At 40.4% G+C, this 23,498-nt stretch overlaps 1 protein-coding gene across 1 annotated transcript in view; it reads left to right on the forward strand.

Annotated features, from left to right (window-relative positions):
- The window catches only part of afg1lb (AFG1 like ATPase b), a gene marked incomplete at its 5' end in the record, with an annotated part of 30,438 nt that extends 7,827 nt beyond the window's left edge, over positions 1 to 22,611 (forward strand). The window contains 8 exons of the mRNA XM_079371324.1: positions 1,258 to 1,357; positions 5,194 to 5,252; positions 17,401 to 17,483; positions 18,237 to 18,307; positions 19,170 to 19,270; positions 20,017 to 20,157; positions 21,053 to 21,160; positions 21,868 to 22,611. Of these exons, the coding sequence (XP_079227450.1) occupies positions 1,258 to 1,357; positions 5,194 to 5,252; positions 17,401 to 17,483; positions 18,237 to 18,307; positions 19,170 to 19,270; positions 20,017 to 20,157; positions 21,053 to 21,160; positions 21,868 to 22,011 (807 nt within the window). The remainder of the gene's footprint in view (positions 1 to 1,257; positions 1,358 to 5,193; positions 5,253 to 17,400; positions 17,484 to 18,236; positions 18,308 to 19,169; positions 19,271 to 20,016; positions 20,158 to 21,052; positions 21,161 to 21,867) is intronic.
- Between the last annotated feature and the right edge of the window lie 887 nt (positions 22,612 to 23,498).

Raw genomic sequence — 23,498 nt, forward strand, 5'->3', positions numbered from 1 at the left:
GAGCACGCACACTAACCTCATGGCCACCTGCACCCCGCAGTTTCAGTTTTTTAATACATCTGAAATACTATGAAATGACTAAAAACAAATCTCTGAAATGATATTCTCGATAAAACGTGTTTTTGTACATCAGTCAGTGTTCTGACAGCTGAAGTTTAGCAATATGTCTCTCATGTTTCTGTATGTTAAGAATACTATATCTTCTGTACATATTTTTCAGTCATTTGCCATGCGATGTTGTTCTGTAAATTAAGTGCATTCTATTCATGCTCAATATTGTGCTCCCATGGTCCAAAGTCACATGTATTAAATACATATAACTGTGCATCACAGGGTTACATATTTTATCACATCTAACGTTTAAACAGAGTTGAAAGCGGGATGAGTGAGAGAATAAGAACAAAAGTGAGAGCACTTGGTTACTAATTTTAAGGTTACAGCTGTTCATTAATCGTCTAAGCCTAGTGTTGTCATTGACCTTTGGTAATTGTGTGCTGGAAATAATGTAGATGAAAAAGGCAGCGAGCAGTTGAATTATATTTATGTATTATAACCTTGCAGCCTTGTGTCAAGTTCATGTAACACATTTGCACTTCCATTAAAGCTCTTTTCTGGACCTTGTGGCCTCAGTCGGGATCAGCTCTATGTTTTATGATTTGATTCCTCTTGTTTTCTCACCTGCGTTTGCCATCTTCACGTCGCTCTGTCTGTTGATTAGCTCGGGAACGCTGCTTTGCCGCAGATACTTGTCCTCAGCAGAAAGCCCCTTCGTGACCATTTGCAGTCAGTTCAAGTGGTTTAGGTGTGTGTGTGTGTGTGTGTGTGTGTGTGTGTGTGTGTGTGTGTGTGTGTGTGTGTGTGTGTGTGTGTGTGTGTGTGTGTGTGTGTGTGTGTGTGTGTGTGTGTGTGTGTGTGTGTGTGTGTGTGTGTGTGTGTGTGTGTGTGTGTGTGTGTGTGTGTGTGTGTGTGTGTGTGTGTGTGTGTGTGTGTGTGTGTGTGTGTGTGTGTGTGTGCGTGTGTGTGTGCGTGCGTGCGTGCGTGCGCGCGTGCATGGATAGACTGTGAATGGCCATAACCAGACACAAAGGGGTGAATGAGCACACCTGAATGACACTAATCAACATGGAGTGTTGATGGGATGGCTTGACCTCGGTCGCAGACACACACTCACACATTAACGTACATGTGGGGGACGAGAAACTGTAAATTATACAATCATGAATTTGTCTCTCTTCTTTTGGGGTTCTGTTCTGTAAGGTAACGGACATCGCTGATGCCATGATCCTAAAGCAGCTGTTTGAGACGCTGTTTAAGACCGGGGTGGTGGTTGTGGCCACCTCCAACAGACCCCCTGCAGGTAAGTCAACCAGTGTTTAAACACAACATTTTGGACTTTTTAATGTACTGTTATTAAATATCATTATTCACTATAAAGCTATTATTAAAAAAAACACTGTTCCGTAAATGGGTGTTATTGTTTATTGGTTTATTGAAAGGCTGTATGTAGCATTCTGCTCTGGTGTGCGAGATCTACACTACACACTTAAAGCAATAAAAAAAAACGGGCTTATTGCAAAGACAAATCCATAGTGCTGACGATTCTTCTATAGGAGCTCATAGTTATCATGCAAAATTTTAAATGACTTAATGGAACTTTTATTGCCTTGAGGGGATTGACTTTGCATCAAGAGCATAAGAAACAGTAACAAGATACTAACAACAGTGCAAAACACCACATATAGTGTACATGGAACAAAATAATTAGGAATACATTGTAACAACATCTTGTGTTGTGGAGGATATTAAATGATCGCTTTACAACAAATTATAATTCAATGGACTCCTTCTCTCAGGTTACAATCCAAAGAAAGACTCACTTAAGACGAATTCTTTTGGTTTACGAGACAACTAAGCCATTTATTTGTCTTGTGAACAGTGTATATATTGTAAATATCACACTTGGGATGTTAGTAGGCTACACATGAGGGCTCTCCCAATTCCCGTTAACTTTCTGCTTACCTTCCACTTTTATCAACCAGTGAGTGACGCCTCGCTGTAAGTACTATTTTGCTTTATCAAAACCTCGACAGGTCTGTACTGTTTGACTATTATTGGAAGATGCAGTGCATCGGAACAGTTTTCCTCTGCACCTAAGGGATACTTCACCCGTTGAAACATTAATCTGTATCACATTGGGTCATTCTGTATAAATAGTCGAAATGTGAAATACATTTACAGACATTGAGTTTAGATCCTTTCAGTGAGGTCCCGCCTACTGATCTGTAATAGGTCTGTAGCTTTAGTGGTCAAAAATATGAGGAACAAGCGATGTATTTTCACCCCCTTGAACCAAAGCATCCTCCGATAACGCAACATGACAATTTCCCTTTCAGACAAGAAATGAGGATGGGATGCACAAACATTCAAAAATACTTCCAGGTTTCTGTGGGTGAAGTATCCCTTTAAGTGATCAATGCACTACTTTGCAATAAATTCCGTGGTTGCTAGGGGAATACAGCATGCTATGTTGATGTAGAAGTTTGCCAATTTAACCACTAGCTGCCGAAAATTGCCCATTTTTTTATTTCTAATTTGAAAAAAATGTGAAGAATTCCAGCTATCAATAGACAGCTCAGCTTTAAGGGATCGAGGAGTTAAAAGGCGAAATGTTGTATTGTATTAAGCAAAGGTTTAGCCCTGAAGATCCATTAACTATTCAGCCAACAAAACACTGTGTGCCTGCAGATAAAATAACAAGCAATATTTCATTGACTTCAATGCTTGCTTCTCCTCATCTCAAACCCCCAGTTTCTCCACATAAATCTACATTATTCAATTAATACTTTTATCCAAAGTGCTCCGCTCCAGCGGGAATCAATTGAGTTTAACACCACCACACACGTTAACAGCAATGAACACAGCGCTCCCCGACATGATTCAACCTTTTACACAGGCTTTGATGTTGCATTTACTGGCAGCCACGTATGGTTGGATAGAGAACAGTGAGATAAATGCATGATGTGTTGTCTGGCGTCTTTCTTTCTCAGGAAAGATGTTGATGTCTCAAAGTCTTGAGTAGGTAAAGTGGACGGCAGCAAGATGGCTCTCGCAGACAAAGACGGGCATCTCTGATATTTACTAGCTATTAAGAACAAAGCGACAAACCATGCAAACTTAATAGAGCGCCTACTTGGTATTAATTACATGGTTAATGGAACACTGAATGCTATAAGAGACAACTGGACATGAAAGGCATACATTTTCCATCTTTATTGATGTGGAGATGCTGGTATCAAAAAGCCCTAGATGTGCTTGGAGGGGCATTGAGAGAGAGCTTTTTCTGCTTGATCAGCTAAAGTGGTATTTTGTTGTTTTTAAACACTGATGGTGTGTAATGAGTTTGAGGAGGGTTAGGGGGATAAATGACATCTTATTTTGGAGTGGAACAGCACCCAGTGCTTGCGACCTCACATGCAGTTGAATGGACTTAAAGCGATACTTCACCCATTTGCATCAAGCTTTGTATCATTAGAGCCTGGCAGTATTTTTGAATGGAAGTGCACCCTGTCCTCATTTTCCACTGAGACGGGAAAGCTTCGTACTTCTCGTCTGCTTAGAAGCTATGATAACAGGCTCTATGGAGAAAGCTGATAAGAACCGAGAATGACGAAAGCAGTGTGTTTCAACTGCAGACTGATATGGATGAAGGGGATTTTGGGGGTCTTGTGCTCGAAAAGGATTTTTCGTCGCTATCTGTACGAGTCGCAATATAGCAGCGAGGTGGCTGCTGCCGACAGTCGGTGGCTGTGAGACAAGGAGCCCAGGCCGGCTCGAGCTTGTGTATCTATGGAGTAAGCTGAGAACGACGGAAAAAGTATTTAAACTTCAAACTTATATTTCATTTTCAATCTTTATGTAGCTCAGTTCTTGGCAACTTGGGTTGGGAACCGGAGGGTCGCTAGTTCAAGACCTGATGCTGACCAAAATATGGAAGTTGGTCCGGTAGCTGGAGACCTCTCGAGCACTGCCGAGGTGCCCTTGAGCAAGGCACCAAATCCCCCACAAGCTCAAGGGGTAGACTAGCAGACTAACAGTAGTGTCACACAATTAATGATGCTGGCCTGTCTTCAGGCCACGATGGAAATGCTGACAACCATTGACCACAGGAACACTGTAGTTTCTTGAACAGAAGTCTCTGGAACTAAAAGGGACCTTTGGTCATAAGGGGGCCAGATGTTGTTTAACAAGAAGCTACCATTACCAGCTAGGACACAACCGCCTGTAAAACCAGAAGTGTTTGTGGTTTTCCCAGCAAGAACATATACTGACAAAACTTCTTGCTTAAACACAAAATATTGATTTTACATTGGAGCTTTTGTATTTGTTTTAACAGTAAACCCACCAAATATGAAACTGTTATTAAAAAACTTTGAAACACAGCCAGACTTGCTACTTCCAAGTAGTTCAAGTCTTGTGCTAAGCTGTAATGGTCCTAGGATAGAGACAAGCAAAAATTGAATTAGATTATGAATTAGGATACGTCATGCCTAAGCCTTGTCAATACAGATGATAGATAGATAGATAGATAGATAGATAGATAGATAGATAGATAGATAGATACTTTATTGATCCCGAGGGAAATTCAAGCTCCAGATGTTACATACAAAATAAAGTGCATACAATATAGGAGTTATAAAGTGAGTACTTTTTGCGTGTCAGGTGCTACTGTTGTTAGCTCGAGCCCAAACATCAACAACAACCACTTGTTTGTGTTCGCAGCTGGAGAGAGCTTAAGCCTCTATGTGTGTCTCTGTATGTGTGTGTCTGTCTTTGTTTATGTTCGTGTGTCGTCCCTATCTGTTTTATCTGTCTATCACGGATGCTACTTCAGATGTAATTTGTTCCAGCCGAGCTAATTGAAACCTCTATTCAGCGAGCTGCTGTGGACATTGTCCGCCCTGAAAAGGCGACAGTCCTTTCTCTCGCCACCATTGTTTGGGAATGTAATGAATTTTATGTTGCTGCCGGTAGAGACATCCATTTTTCTCTCCTGGTCCCACTCCTTTTGTCGTGCCTCCCCACCCATCCTTCAGTTCATCAATAGCCACTTTATCTGCCAATCTGTGGCAGGGGAATGACATTATTAGGAGGCTAAACAGCACCTCTAATACAGGCCCTCCCCTCTTTTTTCAGATCTGTACAAAAACGGACTTCAGAGGGACACCTTTCTACCTTTCATCGACGTGCTCAAGGTAGAGACAAAGTCATCCTTCTCTTTTTCTCGTTAATTTATTCATTTGTTTACCACACATAAACACACATACACACATTTGCATGTGTGCCTCTGTCCCTCTGTGTGTCTTGTTTCGCGAGTTGCTCTTTAGTGGTTTGATGTTGTGTGCTTCCTGGATGCCTTGCACAGTGTCACAAAGCTGTCTTTGATCATACCAGGGCATGATAAAGACTCACACAGAGAGCGAGAGAAAGGTAGAGCGAGATGGAAAGAGCCAAAGTGAACACAGGAAATGTAAGTAAGAGATGGGCGGATGAGCTGGGTGACTGACCCAGACTGCTTGCATTTCAAAAGTAAAAGGGGGAGGCGTGTGCTTAGCATTTCCAGCAAAACATCTACTTTGCAATTTAAGCAGGTAGAACCATTATCCTGCCTGCATCTCAGATGATCATTGATGTGTTTGGAGTGATCATGATCATAAATAATTGCGCCATCATTTGTAGTCATGCATTTTGCAACAGAGAAAGGCTACATTCTTGCGTCTTTTATTGGTATTTCGTCCAAATATTAAAGGCAAGTATATCCAGCTGCAGTGTTTGGGGATGCACACATGTGCTGCTTATTCTTTATTATTCACTAAACAATCAGGAAGAGGAAACACTAACCAGAGTGGATAAAAAAAAAAAACAACATTAAAAAGGTCACTGGTGTAGATCAGTTGGTGGAGCAGGTGCCTCATATACAGAGGCTACAGAACAGGATGCATTGGCCACGGGTTCAACTGACCACAGCTCCTTTTGATACATGTAATCCCTACTCTCTCCTTCCCTTGACTTTTCTCTCTTTAACCCTCCTTTCAATAAAGGCTAAACGTCTTGCCTTATGCTTATCAAACAACTGGTTTGTATGTCTTAAGAATACAAGGTTTCAGTGCATATTTCTCACACAACTATTTACTAGCAAGATTTAAGTAAATTATGGATTATATTCTGTATAATGTGGTTGCACGACTCCTGGTCAGGCTCGAGATATCGTTCTATGGTGGGGGGGTGTCAGAACAGATTAAACTGCAGCATCTAGTCCTAAGAAGGTTTCAGGATCATCAGACATCCAATGTATCTTTGAACACACACACACACACACACACACACACACACACACACACACACACACACACACACACACACACACACACACACACACACACACACACACACACACACACACACACACACACACACACACACACACACACACACACACACACACACACGGTAACACGAGCATATTAGGAGCCCTTGGAGTCACTCCCATCCCCACCCACTCTCCCAGCAGCACCCTTGCCCTCTCTAATCCACCCTCATCAGGGTCCTGAATGCCTGTTGTTCTTCTCTGCCCCTCACTACCTCCTCTTTCAGGGTCCCATGTTCCCCTTTGTCAGGCCATCTGGTTTTCGGGGTCGGGAGTTTTTTGGGGGTGCATGGCTCTCTCTATAGCAGCCTTCTCAGAAAAGTTAAAGCATGTTTTAGCGGGGTCACGCTGCTAACTAACTGACCCTTAATAGATTGAATTAATACTGGCAGGGAGCAGCAGTGTGGGTCCTCCTCCCTGATGCTGCCAGCTCCTGCATGTGCGTGCCTGAGTGTGTTTCCATAGCGAGTGAGGGTGTGAATGAGGGCATTAAAAAGTAAGAAATAGCCCCTGACCTCTCCTCCCTACTACCTGAGCCGGAGTGGAGGAGGTTAATCCGCCTCTGTCCAACTCGGTTGACGTCTTTATTTAACTATTGACTTCTGGTTAGTTGGGACCCCTTTTTCCTCAGCGTCCCATCCCCCTAAATGTGTCCTAATCTTAAAAGGATGGTTTTTTAACCCTATCTGTCAGAGTTGGGTATTTAGTGCTCATAACTGCAGTCAATGTGGTTCTTTGCAGATCATTTGATATTATCAATGTTTTGATCCCAATGTTCCATACCTATTATCAATTCTGATATTTAGATTTTTTTTTGTTGAAATTCTCTTTTTATTGAATTCTTTCATGTCCAAACATGCCAAACTTTTCAATTAACCATCTGCAATTGTACAACAATGATAATCGTTTCCACCAGAATAGTAACCCTAACCAGGGTGGGCTGATATTTAGATTTTAGAATTGGCCAATACCAAGAACCTCTAACATAAAGCGACAGTGACATAAACACTCGGACATTTTACTGGTGAATAACACTTGTTACTTCTGGTTATTGTTCCAAGATCACTTCCCTGAAAATGTGCTGGACAAGGATAACATTTTAAGTAGACTTATTCAATTAGCCTTTTACAAAAGGACCAGATTTGAAAAAAATTCAAGTGCAAATGGGTCGGAGATTTACATGTATTAGTACGTTCCACCCTTTGAAGTAGGGAATTTAAACATGTTAACATTGCAAGCGTTCAGTCAACATACTGTTAAGGTGATGTTTCATTAAATCTTATCTTTAGTTTAGTTTATTAGTTCATTAGAGCAGCAGACAAAATAACAGAGAACAGATGTACTCACAGGGAATAAAAGAAACGGGGAGAAAATGCTCTCAAAAGGAGTAGGGTGAAGTTCCCAGAACTTATGTGACCCCTACCCCTCCTAAATAATAATAATGTTTTTTTATTATTATTATTCAGGTTGTTTCTGCTAAATTCCACCTGCTTGAACACTCTGGGTTTAAGCTTTTTTTTTAATATATCACATAATGTGTTTTCATTCCAAACGATAATCAAACAATGTACGTTCCAATAAATGTGTCATGTTAGCAGCTTAATTAGATGAAAACACAATGATGATGCTTTCCACTTAGAACTAATCTTTTAGTTTGTTCATTTTTGGCTGCATCAACTATTTTTTGAGAGGAGATTCAGAGGCCATATTAACCCTTTATAGTGTTGCCTCCAGACAACACAGGCTGTTTGAGCTAGTTTAAGTAAATGAAACATTCATTTAATTATCCAATGATATCTCAGTTCTGGGAAACTCATATACTTATCAATGATTATGCAAAAAGTGGTCACATGACCCACAGGTCTTCATTTTGCTTCTTTGTTCAGCACATGTAAATGTCACACACACATGTTGCATTCATTTTCGTTGAGATAATCACTCACAAAAAAATCACCTTCATAGATAATTAAAGAAGAATTTAAAAACTTCTACAAAACATATCATTAAATATTTGATGTGAAATTTAAAAAAAAGCTTAATGTTTCCCTGAGTCAAACAGAAAATGATGCCATACCAGCACACGAGCTTATAATACAAGTGTATTGTATGTTAAATCTGCACCTTACACTTGGCACTTTCAAAAAGGCAGAAGGCAGCGGATCAGAACGAGCATGAGGTGTCATATAGTAATGAAGACGTGAGTGACAATGCAAATACTCAGGATGTTGTGGCTATTGTTAGGTGTAGTGCTCAACATGTTCTAGCTCTCAGTTTTTCTGGAGAGAGAAATTTCTTCTCAGATTTTCAGAAGCAGTGGGGTGAATTAGTGAGGAAGGCGATTTCTGTGTGTATGTGTTTGTGTACCTTCAGGTCTTTGTTTGTGTATGTTTGTTATGATAAGGTGCACATGAGCATGAGGTCATGGAGATGTTTAATTTTTTTTACATTGACACGACATTGATTGTAATGATAAGATATGATCAATCAATGATATGATTGACAAACGTTTTAAGAGATAAATAATGGTCCAAGGAGGGGAAAACATTTTCTACTTAAAATTGAATGTTTAAACGATATCAATAAACATTCTCATTATATTTTAGGAAAAGTACCTTGCCCAGTACAAGAGCCACCTCCTGATAAGATCCTGGGTTTGCTTCAGTTGGCCACATTTCCCATCAACACTAACTAGACATTGAGATACATCTTATGGGCAAATTCCTTTTAATTCTCAGTAGATGTTCTCCTGACAGGCAAGCAACTTCAAAAGACCCAAAAGTCCCTGACTGCTTTGAAATATTTGGTTTGTTTTCTGTTTTCATTCACACAGTCATTTGTAATTTCTTGTCCTTTTCAGCGCATCTGTAGACTCCATCAGGGACTCTATTCAGTTGTTCAGGCTTCTTTTTCTTTGTAGCCATGGCAAAGCTCAGAGTTCTGTAAAATACAGGGTTTAAGGGCTTTTTTTAATGGACACTGCCAGTATTGTAACTAAGATTCTCTTTCTCCCTCACAAACCGTCCTCCCTCTCCACTCCACTTTTCATTGCTCTCTCCCTCTCCATCTGCGCTCTTTATTCTATTACCATCCTGTTCTGCTCGCTGGCTTTACTCACCCAAGGTCAGGTCTCTATATTTTGGTAGCAGAATAGTGACTTTATTTTCCCTGTGCTTGTTCGATTGCAGTTGTGCACAATGCTGCCGAATGGTGGGTGGGTGTGTGTGTGTGTGTGTGTGTGTGTGTGTATGCGCGTGTGTGTGTGGTGTTGGTGGTGGTGGGGGGGGGGGGACATGACAACAACCCTGAGGCAACTTTGAGTATCTGTGGGTTTCGAGCTGTTAACCCTTCTTTTGAGCCGTTCTCCTTCTCCTTTTTGTGTGTGTTATTGTTAATAATTCGCAGTCCGCTGTGCAGTTGGTGATGAGAGAAAAAGAAATATAAATAAAAGCAGGATGATACAGACAGAACATTCTGAGATGAGGTAGGCCTTGGTGAGAAGGACGGCCTGTCAGTTCATCTCCAATAGATGTTGATGTTTGATGACTGTCATTGTTCTTTCAGAGCATTGAATAGCGGGGCAGTTTTTTTTTTCTTTCATATCAGTTTCTAACTTGTACAAAACGGAACAATTTAAAGACCACAAAATCGATTTTTGCTCCTTTTGAATTCTGCCTTTCTATTCATTATCTATTTTTTAATTGATCCACTCGCCCTTGGCTTGTAATTTCCCTGCATCCTAACTGATGTTTTCCAACGTTTTATTTTAAGCATGGGCTTGTGTCAGATGCCTTTGATCAACCCTGCATGCATGCGCACAGGTGCATTTTAATCTACTGTATGTATTCATTTGTAAAACAGGCCACCTGCAAACTGATGACAAAATTAAATTCACTTTGCTTACATGGACATTTGAAGCCATTTTTCTGTTTTGTATGCTCCCTGCTTCTTTTTCACTCCACATCAGCACAATCCCCCCTTTGAAGCCTGTTTTCACATTTGTAACATCATTAAACTAAAAACAGCTGTTTTGAAAATGTGATTTAGATGTTACGAATTTCATTTTCCTGTGAGGTGTTTTTAACTCGCTATAAAACACAAATACCAACGCTTCTCTGTGACCTAGAGCGTAAAGAAACTATCTATGAGATCCTGTCTTTTTTTAATGTTTTTATTTCAGTTTCAACAACTTGTACAATAATATCCCCAGTTTCTCATTTTTTTGTTTACAGCTCTATGGTTCATAGATATTTAACTAAATTGAATTACAACTTCTTCAACTTGTATTTGTGTATGCCGAGCTCGTTTAAGCCACTATTTCCAGAGTCCCAAAGAATCTCATTATTACCTTCCACTTGAATTTCCTCCCTGTATTAAAGTTACAAGATGCGCTTCACTACGTATTTCATCCCATTTGTCCTTTGGTATGTCTGTATTTATTCCAGTCCCTACTCCCTTCCATCTGCTATGTATTATCCAAAGTCACGCCTATAAATGCATGATAAAAGTACAAGCCAGGCAAGTAGTATGTGGGATTTTGGAGTTTGAGGTTTCCATGTGGTTTTGATCATTTTAATGGTTTTGGTCTAACTCTTTGGTCGGCTTCCTTACTAAATGTGTTTTGAAATAAGCCTGTCCAATATACAGATCAATTTTATTAAGTTACTTTTAAAAGCCTGCAACCGCTGCCAGAGGGCATGTGTCAAACAAGGCAATCAGCGGCACCCTTTGAAAGCGACCTGTCATTACATTTTCTTTTCTCCAAAGAGAATCACAATAAGCTGACATATTAGATTGTCAAAAGAGAGAGAGGGGTGTACTGCAGGTTACTCTTGATTGTGCAGCAGTGAAGGTTCTTCAGCAGATCTCAAGGAAGTCTGTAGTGTGTCAGTGTTCTCAGGAGAACAATTTGTTACTGGGATTGTTTTATCATGTGTGCTGTGTTCAGGCTCCAGCTCAGGTCCTCAGAGAGGTGCACCCCCAGGAATTTAAAGATTGTGACAAATTCCACCTATTCTTTTTTATGTGCAGTTGTGCAGTGTGGTTTTTCTTTGGGTTTTTTTATAGTCAATTATTATTTCCTAGTGTTTTTTCTGTTAAGGTGCAGGTTGTTGTCTTTACACTATCCAGAGAATGTTTGGAGCTGTGGGTGGATGTGCAGTCATGGGTGTACAGGGAGTAAAGAAGTGGACTGAGGACCAACCTTGGGGTAACATCGATGTTAAGGATGATGGTGGAGGAGATGCTGCTTCCCTGCCTGACATGTTGAGATGTGTGAGAGAGACAGAACTTGAGGGGGGGGGGGGTTCCCCTTACTGAAGCGTGTGGAGTTTACTGGGGCTGATTTAGTTGAAGGTGCAACTGAAGTCAACAAATAGTATTCTGACATATGTGTGTTGGGCTGTTCCAGGTGGGTGTGGCCTGGTGTCGTGCGAGGGAGATTGCGTCGTTTGTTGAATATCAGAAGTCCAGATAGATATTTTTCTTCTGGTAATTTTTCCAGTCAATCAACCGATACATTTTAATTTTTAAAGTCAAATCACAATAAATGTGTTCTATTGACACACAACTTTATAAGTAGATTTAGACCATGCTTTTTGTAATATTCAAGACAAAGACCCTATAAAGGAATGAACAATCACATAGCGAGGGAAAAACTGCCTTTAAACAGACAGAAACCCCAAGCAGGACTACACTCATAGGTGGGTAGCACTCTGCCTCAACCTTCTTTGAATGGAATTGAATTAAGTAGCTGTTAGTTCCAATCACCTGCATGGAATTTATATTGGGGTCCTTGGTCGATCAGGGAGCACAGATTCCACCAAATTCTGCAGCGGTTTGGGTCCTCATCAGGGCTCGAGATGGGGTTGAAGGTGGGGGGTCCAGTGAGGTCCTGGATCAGGAAAGGTGGGGCCTCCGACTCAAAAGATGTTTCCCCAAGAGGAGCAGCCCAGGCAGGGGGAGGTTGTGAGAACGACCTCTTGGAACAAACCACGGCTGGCCCAAGGCGGTCACACTTTAAGGGAATAGATCATTAGGTGTAATTAGGGTGTTCACATTGTCATGTACCCCCCCTGACTGCCCAAGAATGAATAAAATCACCAGATACCCCCCCCCCACACACACACACACACACACACATACACGCACGCATACACACACATACACGCACGCATACACACACACAGACAGCAACTCCCCAGTTAGTGAAAACACTTTGATGTCAGAAGAGTCGTCCAAACTTGCCAGCATAAAGGCACTGTTTTAAGCTTTCTCTCTTTTCTCCCCTCTTGCTCGCTCTCTCTCTCTCTCTCTCTCTCTCTCTCTCTCTCTCGACCCCTCTGTCCCTCCCCCTCTTCTCTTTTATTCTCTCTTTCCACACAAGGCTGTAAGATACACATGCTTGAATGAACGACAACCTTTCTCCCTACTCCCCCTCTCTCTCTCTTTCTCTCGCTCTCTCGCTCTCTCACTCTCTTTCTCTCCCCCCTTCGTCTCATTTTCAGCCTTCCCACCCTGCGTTTCTTTGAGGTCTGGTCAATTCTCTCTGGACCCAGACAAAAAAAGCATCAAATGTTTTCTGCTGCCGGGTAATGAGGGAGTGGACCTCATCAGGGCCCAATAGTCAGCTATCCTTGGCTTTTGTTGCATCTCAATGGCACTGTGCTCTTTGAAAAACTCAAAAGCAACTTTTTGAGGAGTAAAAGGATGAAGAGAGATATGGCAGGCTCAGAGGGGAGCAGAGGCAGACATGCGAAGGGAGGGAAAAAAAAGCCACACTGTTTTTATGCTAAACGGCTGTCCAGAAGGAGCAGTGGACAGCTCGGACAAAGGCGTGATTGGAGCTACATGTGTTTGATTGACTTTCTTTTGAAGAGACTCTGATTCTCAGGTCTGTCATCACTCTTGTCAGCACAGCCCCCTCGTGTCTTTGAGTCCTGTATGCACCCGAGCAAGAAGTGTAAACTCAACTAAAATGTGTGGGGGAGTTACTTCCAAGTTGCTTTGAGTGAGTCAGGTGCTCTTAAGACTAGTTTTACTCAATATAGATACAATAAGAACATATTGCCCGTGATCATTTTCAACAAGGCTTGTTTTAAATTCTATAGCACTTCAAGATTTGTTTTATATGAGTGTGTAACAAAAACAAAATATTGTAACTATTATAAGGGTTCCTGCAACTGTTGATTATTTCCCTCAATCGAATCTGTAAGTTATTTGCTTGACTAAGAGGTTGGTCTTTAAAATGCCCAATACCGATGATAATTGACCAAAGTCACATTTGTAGATTGTTATTTATGTTCAACCAAACTATAATAAGTATACTACCTTATTAAAAAGGAATAAAAAGAAGGTCGTGCACAGGATAGTTTCTCAAGAGTGGGCGGCCGGGTTCAATCTGACCTTTTGCTCTACTTCTCTCTCTCTCTCTCTCTCTCTCTCTCTCTCTCTCTCTCTCTCTCTCTCTCTCTCTCTCTCTCTCTCTCTCCCTCTCCCTCTCTCACTCTCTCTCCCTCTCCCTCTCTCCCTCTCTCACTCTCTCTCCCTCTCTCTCCTGACTCTATCCATTGTCCAAACTCTAAAATATAAGCGTAAAAAAAAATTCTCTTGCTGAAGTACTTGAAACAAGTGCTGTAAAATGTGCTTTGGCGCCACATTTAATTGCTTAACTTTTTACATGACCTATGACAAAAACTCACTTTTATAAAAATGTTTACGTCATTGTTTTGTTGATACACTGATCAATAAATCCTCAAACGTTTACTAAAGTCACAAGGTACAACAGGTACTTTAATTGTTTGACTCCAAGGCTTTATTTATTCTTGAAAGGACACTGTGGTTTTACACATTTCCAATGCCGTCAAGATTACACGCACAGTAAAACATGCAAAAATGTTCAGAGTCAATGGTAAAAACCTTGAGACCCATTCAAACCAGTAACAATTTAAAACAAGGTATCAAATTCCTAAACTGTTCAATTCAACTTTATCACAACTACTTTCATCATATAGTAGTGAGAAAGAAAAATCCTAATAACAAACAAAGTGAACATGTGGAAAAGAATTCATTGTGTTGGAGAGTGTGATATTGGAGTTATAAGAATAGAAGAAGAAAAATCCCAGTTTTGTTTTAAACTTGCAACAATACCCCACATTTACAATGACAGTGTGAAGCCAAGGATTTTATCAGCTGATCACAATATTAAGACAGAATATTTGTTTACACTTGTGGAGCTGCATATTGAATATTATACTTGCTTCAAACAAACAGATTAATCATAAAATTGATTTATACAACACTTCATTATTTCAGCAGTACACCTGACAGTACATACAGTGTATTGTTGTTTTCAGCAAAAGCTCAGCAGGATGCACAGAGTAAAGTAACAGTAAGAGAGCAGGTTATAAACTGCAAAGTAGACAGACTAAGATTTGAGTCTTTGAGATGATGATGATGGAGGGGGGGAGGGGGAGGGGGGGGGGGGGGGGGTTGAGGGGAGACAAGACCACAATGTGTAGGCGGATGAAATCTTGGAGGAGTGAGAACTTGACAATCCTCTCAAGATAGATAATCAAGTAATGACCCATGAGGCCGCAGTCTCATCTGATTATAAATAACCAATGGAATCATCACTGCTGATTGTGTTTCCATTTCTCCTTCTCTCTCTCTCTCTCTCTCTCTCTCTCTCTCTCTCTCTCTCTCTCTCTCTCTCTCTCTCTCTCTCTCTCTGTTATTTGTACCTCACTCCTCCGTCAGGAACCTGTGCAGCTTATTTTTTGTAACGCAGGTAGAGACGGTATATAAAGAGTGGGTAAAGAAGAGAGACAAACTGAGTTTCTAATGATGTGGCGACCACAGTGACAAGTTTTTTTTTCCCCCCGTTCTGGAGAGACTATTTACCCATTGGAAGGGTCACAGTAGGTTGATGAAATGACACCTCCCTTTTGTGTGTGGGGGAGGGCGAGTTTGTCAGGTTGTTATTAAGCCTGATTCAGCCAATTGGCTCGGAGTGGGAACCCCGTTTGTGTGAGCGGACACAGAGATAAAAAGTTGACAGCAGAGAAGAAAAGAGTATTTCCGTCCCCTTGCTTTGTGATGATTACTAATTATCCTGCAGCTTAAGAGGGCCAGTGGCAGAAATTCACTGATTTCATAATTTCTCCGGAGCTGTCGTCGAATACTCAGTCAGCCACCAATGGCTCTGATGGGATGATATGCAATTTCTTTCTTTTCTTTGATAGAATGGTGGAGATGATGATTATAGTTTGTGCTGCACCCCCTGACATGAATCCTGTTGACGTTTTACACCGTGTGGAAAAGTTTGAACTCTCCGTCACAAGTTCACCCCTGCTGTAACACACATGAATAGCTGCAGGAAAAATAGATTAAACTAGTAAAAGAAGACATGACACAAAAGCACAGCACTGCCAGAGGAGAGGAAGACCTCTGCCCAGCTTAATTTATTCGCCCGTTCTGCATTTGCTTTAAAGGATTTAAACATCCTTTAGAGATGTTACCTTAAGGTTTGGATCTCAAGCTTGTTACAGCCCCTTTTGCAATGCATGTACAGTAGGATGCGGGATGTATGTCTCTTGTTAGATCTGTGTGAAATAATAAAGAATAGTGGCACAGCATCAGAGGTAACAGAGGAGTAAAAGAGACGACAACAATGTGAGTCTACCGTTATCGTCAGATCCGTTTTTCTGAGTATAGCCTGCGCTGTTTGACGATACCTCACAACTCTTTTGCCACTATAAAGCTGTTGCTGTGTATTATCACACACTCTGACCCCACTATTTAGCTGGTCGTTCAGGGGTTTAGTGTAAAAGCTGGTTCAACAAAGCCTAAAGCTCCAGCTAGATGTATTGGGTACCAAGAAGCTTGTTAAATCCTTTATCTGTTCAGTCAGGCTTTCAGCTTCAACTCTCACATTTCAACAGTGACACACAGGATTTAAGCAGAATAGTCACTGTTATAAGGGCCAAAGCTGTCCACATAGCCAAATCAGAAATCAATGTGTTGATTTTATTTCATGTGTGATACATATAACGAACCTTATGTATTATTGCCTTTTAAATTAAGTCAAATCTAACGAATCACTTTTTGGCCGCGGTAAATAGTTACAGAGTAAATGTGCGGCTGTGGCCCAGTGGTAGAGGCATACATTACTCAACTGGAAAGTTAGAGGTTTGATTTCTAGCTGATGCAGCAATATTGAAGTGTCCGAGACGATGATCCCCCTCGAACTGCTCCTGAGTGGCCTAGCCAACAGTGGGTGGATTCCTATCAGTTTGATAAGTTAATGCTGATGGGTACTTCACGTAGCATGCTTTTCAGTGTGTTAGCGTGATATGGATGGGTTAATGTGACATGTCATGTAAAAAAAAAATCATTGAATAAGTGACTAGAAAAGCTAAATACAGTTTCAAGTTTATTTACTATTTATCATTTTGAAATCTGCAACTGGAAATAGTTCTCAACTAACGCACGAGTTACATGTGCTTAAACAAAACTATAATGAGGTGCTGTAATAGTCAAACGGAGTAAAACAAACTGTAGTTAGTTAATATATCAAATGACATTAGTGGTTAACATCGACTATTATCATATTTTATTTATGTTAAGAATTGAAATCTATCTAAAACAATGAGGACCCCCCCCCCCAACAATCTCAAGTGGTATTTCTTGTTGAAGGGCAGCCATGTCCAGTGATGTAAATACAATCCTTATCTCAAGTTATTACCCTGTTGCAGGCAGAATTGCATTGTGAAGGCAAGGCTAATAATAAATGATTCTCTGCAAACATTTTTCTAAAACCATTATAAGGTATGATCAACATAATTACCCATAAGGCATACACATATTTATTCTTACTGTATTACTTTTAAACATAAATAAGCCTTTTTCAATATTTGCCCTTGGATCGACTTTTTGTGTGTCTTTTACTTTGTTGCTTTTTTCTTTTTGTCTGTACGCAGGAGTACTGCCACACAGTCTGCCTGGACTCTGGGATTGACTACAGGAGGCTTGACAAAGCTGAAGCAGGGAAACTCTATTACCTGTAAGACAAAAAACGCACAACACACTAATATTGGTCTGATTTACTTCCAGTCCGACTCATCCATGAAACTCTTCAAGGTTCTGATAGAGAGTTGAAATGAACCGGCATCCACGTCGTAAACACAAGCGTTCACATATGTACACACGCACAGGAGTGTTTGTGCATGTCATGAAGGACGGGCGGAGAAGGCAAACAGATGGATAAATGAGAAGAGGCAGACTTGGAGATTTATAAAGCCCTACATTACCTTGAGAGATCCATGAAAAGCGTGCAAGAGGAATCAATAGAACATGAGAAAAATAAAAGAAGAGCTTGAAAAGCTAGTTTCCTATTTTGCTCATTACTTATACGCTGTTATGAGCACACACATGCAGACAAACAAGGTATGAATGACACTGCTGTTGCTCATCGCTGGGCTGAAGCTTTCAAGTGCTTTCGTCTTTTCACTGTATGTAAATAGACACACAGCACCCTTTTCCCCAGAGTTAAAACACAAGCACACATACAGACACAAACACACACTTCACAATGTCATTTAGCGCGTATTCACAGGCTAATGCTCATGTTCAGAGCCCGACATCCTGTTTTTTACTGATGAAGTGAAAAGCTAAGTACCCTCCCTCCTGTGCTCTCCTAGCTGCCACCGTTTGATGTGGCCACTTCAACATTATTAATTTCATATCCTATTTTGTCTTTTCTCCATCATTGCCTGTGTGTGTTCCTGTGTTTTTGTGTCCGTGCGTGTGCGTTCAGCGCAGAGGAGCCTGGTGCGGAGGCCTTCCTTGATACACTGTTTGAGGAGCTGGCTCTAACTCAAAAACGAGGTAAGAGGGTGGAAGAAAAACACCATCTTTTAGGGAAAAATACACCTTATTCTCATGGTGGCTCCACTGTCCTTGCAATGAGTTGCTGATATTTAAAGCTAAACAGTTAGCTAACTATCTAGCTAAGTGTAAGTCATCCAAAGTAAAACACTTTTTCATGAAATGTATTCCATGATTCATACAGTATCTTTGTAAAACTGCAACAAAGCACGATAATCCGTCATAAAGTAAGAAAGACTTAAAGATAACTGTGTGGGTCTGGATCTGTTCCAGGTTTCTGCCTCTCAAGAGCAGTTTTTCCTTGCTGCTGTAACTTTGTGAAATGTTGCTTAGTGCTGTGCTCATGGTGCCTTCATGTTGGGTCTTTAATCACAGCATAATAAAGAGTACAGTCTAGACATTTGTTGTGCATTGGTGCTATACAAATAAAGATTGATTAACTGATAGATTAATGTTGTCGTGCTGTATGAATGAAATGATATTGTTAGATTCAGCTTAAGGTAATTTAATATCCGTTTCATAAATTTTTATCTGTCAGAGATCAAGATAATGTTTATGCTTCCAGTTTCAATATAAGCTATAGTTTTCTTGTAATAATGTTTATCTGAGCACTATACAGTATGTCTTTATGAAATGTGCAGACAGACTGTTTAAAAAACGTCGTTTTTAAATTGTGGATTCTCCTTTATATTATTTACTTCTTTCTTCCTGCTTTCATTAGTTAAACAGCAGATTACAAGAGAAACTACGAAAAAATACTTGTTTCTTCAATTAGTGCTTAACTCAATGCTTTGATTAAATTTCATCATAAAAACAGTTTGTTTGCAGTTTCGCTTCTAATGTTGGGTGTGTGTATCCATAGTAACAGGCCCTCGGCTGCTCACAGTGCTGGGCAGAGATGTGACCTTGGAAAAGACCAGTGGCTCCATCGCTGACTGTACTTTTGATGAGCTGTGTGGCAGAGTGAGTACTTTTTCTGCTTTATATATTTAAGTTTGTTTACTATGAATATTCAGAGAAAATCAAAACATCTTTGATTGGATTTTTAAGGAGCTTGTATTTACAATAAAGGTAACTTTTGACTTTTGTCTTCATTTGACAGATAATGCATATTAGATAATTACACATAATTAATCTCAGACTGCCTTTAGAAGTGTTCCCCCCCAATCTGTTTCTAACTCGGAAAAACATATTTAAAATCTCATACAGTACACTTTCTCAAAAAACATCGACAAACCACTAATCAGAACTGCTCAAATTCAAAGCACTTCTCTCTCCTCTTTATTGCCTGTGTGTTATGTCTCTTCCCTCCTCTGTGTATTGTCCTGGCCCTTACTCTCAAACTGAATCACCTTCCCTCCATCTCGCTCCCATTCTCTGCTCAATGTCAAAAAGCAACTCTATTGACAATTTTGTGAATAGTTGAGCCTGTTGTGCTTCAAATGAAGCAGTGCTGTGTAGTAATCTGCTGTAAAGTCTGAGGCCTGATGGACGGCGGTGAGCTTTTGCAGGCATCCCAGCTTCAAGGATTTTTCTCCCATCTGACATATGTTGGCACGTCCACTTTAATTTTGAGAGCAATCATCCTGAATGGCAAAGAACCAAGGACATGCACTAAAATAACAGTCTGAGCCAAACAGAGAGACTGCTGCATCGTAAGTATGTGTGTTTCAAGCTGTAGATTTAGAAACTCTTGGCTTGTTTTCCAGCCTCTTGGTGCCAGTGATTACCTGGAAATGGCTCAGCTCTTTGATACTGTATTCATCCGCCATGTTCCTCTGCTCACACTGAGCCTGAAGGACCAGGCCAGGCGCTTCACCACCCTCATAGACAACTTCTACGACAACAAGGTACGGAATCATTTTTGACAGACAAGATGAGAGCTTGTAACTGGAAATTAAAAAGAAATATATACCAGAGATGTTATCAGCAATTTAGTTCCCTGGTAATTAGTCTTAAGGTAGGAAAACACTTAGTATCTCGTGCCTTCATTGCGTCATTAGCTAGCCTTTGGCCTCTTTGCATGTGAGCATCCACATACCCATACTGAACGTGGTTAAGCTTCGCTCCAGTCTACCCAACCGCACTGCCTCTTCGAGATACCATCTGTCCACTGTGACGGTTAACATCCTGGCAGTAGAGCAGGGAAAATTAACATTTTTATAGTCCAAATTAAACGTATACACATTTTCAGCATCTTTTGGTTTAGCTTTACAGAGTTTTCTGGTCCTTTTAAGCACTAACCATGAACCAAAATGTTTAATCAGACTTAGTTCTTTGGTTGAACCTCCCTTCCAAACTCTCTCAACAGCCTTTTCCTGTCATCGCTTTAAGGTCACGTCAATATAAAAGCATGAAGTGAAAAGTTAAAAATTCTATGAAAACTGAAGCACTCGATGATAGACATGACTGTACTGTAGGTAAGTCACCATGCCATTTAATCTTGGAAAAGGTTAGATAACTTAGTGAAACAGCCTCATTAATAGAAGTCAACCTCAGTGAAGTACCAACTTTGTTCTGGCCTGCTTCCTTCGAGCAGCAGTTTTATCAATGAATTCTTTATCATGACTTTATGGATGAAATGAAGCACCTAAAAGTGGACAGAAATATATATATATCACATCATTTTAAAAGGCAACTGATGAATGGTTCAACATTAAACCAACGAAGCAAGCAATCAATCTTTAATAATAAAAGAACCACAATAAATAACATTCCCATATGTCATCGTCCCTCTGGTTCCAGGTGAGGGTCGTGCTGCTGGCGGAGGCTCCTGTAGAGCGGCTGTTTGTCCACACCGGAGGGGAAGAGGAGAGGGACAGACAACTGCTGGATGACCTCGGCCTAAGCGGGGTAATAAACATGTGATACAACAGAATATAACCAGAAAAAAGGTCAATATTTGGTCAAATGTTCTTTCCAAAAATTGTACAACTTACAAAATTAATCAATTCAGATCATTATAGCAGCTGAAGTGAGCAGCCCTTCAGTTCAGATCATTTTAGAGTCAGCAGCCCTTCAGTTCAGATCAATGAGTTGTTTATGTGATATTGTTTTTTCAGATTTATTTGGGGCTTTTTATACCTTTATTTTAGAGAGAGGACAGTGAATAGAGCCAGACGACACGTGGGAAAGGAGCTTCAATTGGGATTCAAACCTGGGCTGCACGTTCTCCGTACATGAAGCACACACACAAAACCGCGAGGCTACCAGTGCCCCGTTTATGGTTGCTGATTACAAAATTAATAATAATGACTAATCGTAACCTTATTATGACATTGCACCGAGCCTACAAACACATGTTTTAACATGTGTGCTTGATAACAAATGGCTAAATTATGTATGTCGATTTCCATCACATTTATTTTTTCCCTTTTTTAGGTTATTTTTTATGAAGTTTAATTGATGGCTAAGGACGCACTATATTTGTAACGTGCACAGTATCCTGGCACAAATTGGATGAGTAGGTCTTTGAATCAAACAAGCAATTTTTTTTTTTTTACCTGAACATGTTTCTGTTTATCATGCACTTACCTTATGATGATGACACCTTCCTTCAGGACGCAGCAGAACGTCTCACCCTGTTCACAGCCGAGGAGGAGATCTTTGCCTTCCAGAGGACCGTCTCCAGACTGACTGAGATGCAAACAGAGTTGTACTGGATGGAGGGAGATCGCAGATACAAAAAGCGTGTGAACACTTAACATCTACTGCCGTTTGCTCGACAAACATACTGTATACCTCAGGACAACATTTTACCTCATTAACTTCTAAAACAACACAAGACCAGTTCCTGTTTAGCACAATAAGAATCCTTCTGACATCGAGAAAACACCTGATTTATATGGAAATGTAAGTGATTTGGCTTCAGTTCTGACTTTCCTTCATGTAAAGTTAGTGTGTTCTTGTTCTCCTGTTTGGTCCTCTTTTATGAGGTGTGCTCTCTCCCCCTTGTGGACTTTTAAATGAAAAAAACCTCTCCAGCATGAGATATCCTCAAAGCAAACTGAGGCCTACTGCAGGAAGAGAAAGCAGTGACCCTCAGAGTAGTCAGCTACCGCCCTCTTATGGCTGAATTTGAAAAGCTCTTTTTAGCCTTATGAATTAATGTCCATACTGTCTGTGTGGCTTTGATGAAACCTCAATTGCATATAGTCTGGTAGTAAAACGTTAGTTATTATTTTAATGTATTAAATAATAAAACTACACCTACACTGCTGTATGTTAGAGCATGAAAGGGAATTTGCCTCAACTGTATTACACAAACTGTACATTTGAATTAAATAAAGATTTAATAAACATCATCTTTTGGTGAAGAAGTGTAAATATGAAAATTGATTATTATTTTTTTTACATGTAAAGAAAGGCTCTTAGACACAATCAAAAGGTAGCTAGAACTGTTTACTGTGTGGTATTTTAAAACTTCTTGCTTTGTGCCTGTAGGTGGCAGCAGAGGCCAACTAATGTAATTGAGGCTTGTTATTGCCTCCATGTAAGGATTAGGTCATCCTAGTGCACCACTCCAGCCTGAACCGACCCACACTGACAACTACAATCAGAACAAAGTGCCCTACCTACAGAATGGAAGCTAAGAGCCTTATAAAGAACACTGTGATGTTTAAGTGTGCAGCCAGTATTATGGCATTAACACAAAAACACAGGATTAAATGTATAATCTGGTTACATTCGAGCCGCAATACGTGACTCAGAGGCCAGTCTATGTTTGTGCAGGTGTGTGGGTGTGTGCACAGATGCATGTGCATGGTCAGTATCTTTGTGCTTGAATCTGTAGACAGACCTTATGTCTATCTAACTCTCAGTTAAAGAAAAATCAATAACACCCTACGCTCAGACCCCTAATCCAATCAGAACATTTTACTATTTGAGGGACTCATCAAACAGAAACAGAGATGGCCGCCATGCTTGGTGATTGTCTTAATTGGAATAATCAGGCTGGTTTAGAGGGGGTGGCCTTAGTCTCTGTCCTCCCTGACGACAGCCTTGATAACCCCTGCTGACGGAGGGAAGGTGGAAAATACCATACATTTTGTATTTTCTTAATTACAAAATTAATAGAGACTGTTAAAAATAAGCACATTTTACCTGATCATGCCTTTATACTTATGGGCTTTACTTGAAATCTGGGTGAACTTGGATGGAATCATGTTTTAAGAGAGCACAAGGGACAACT

The sequence above is a fragment of the Symphodus melops genome (assembly GCF_947650265.1).
Source record: "Symphodus melops genome assembly, chromosome: 1".
In the NCBI taxonomy this organism is placed as follows: domain Eukaryota; kingdom Metazoa; phylum Chordata; class Actinopteri; order Labriformes; family Labridae; genus Symphodus; species Symphodus melops.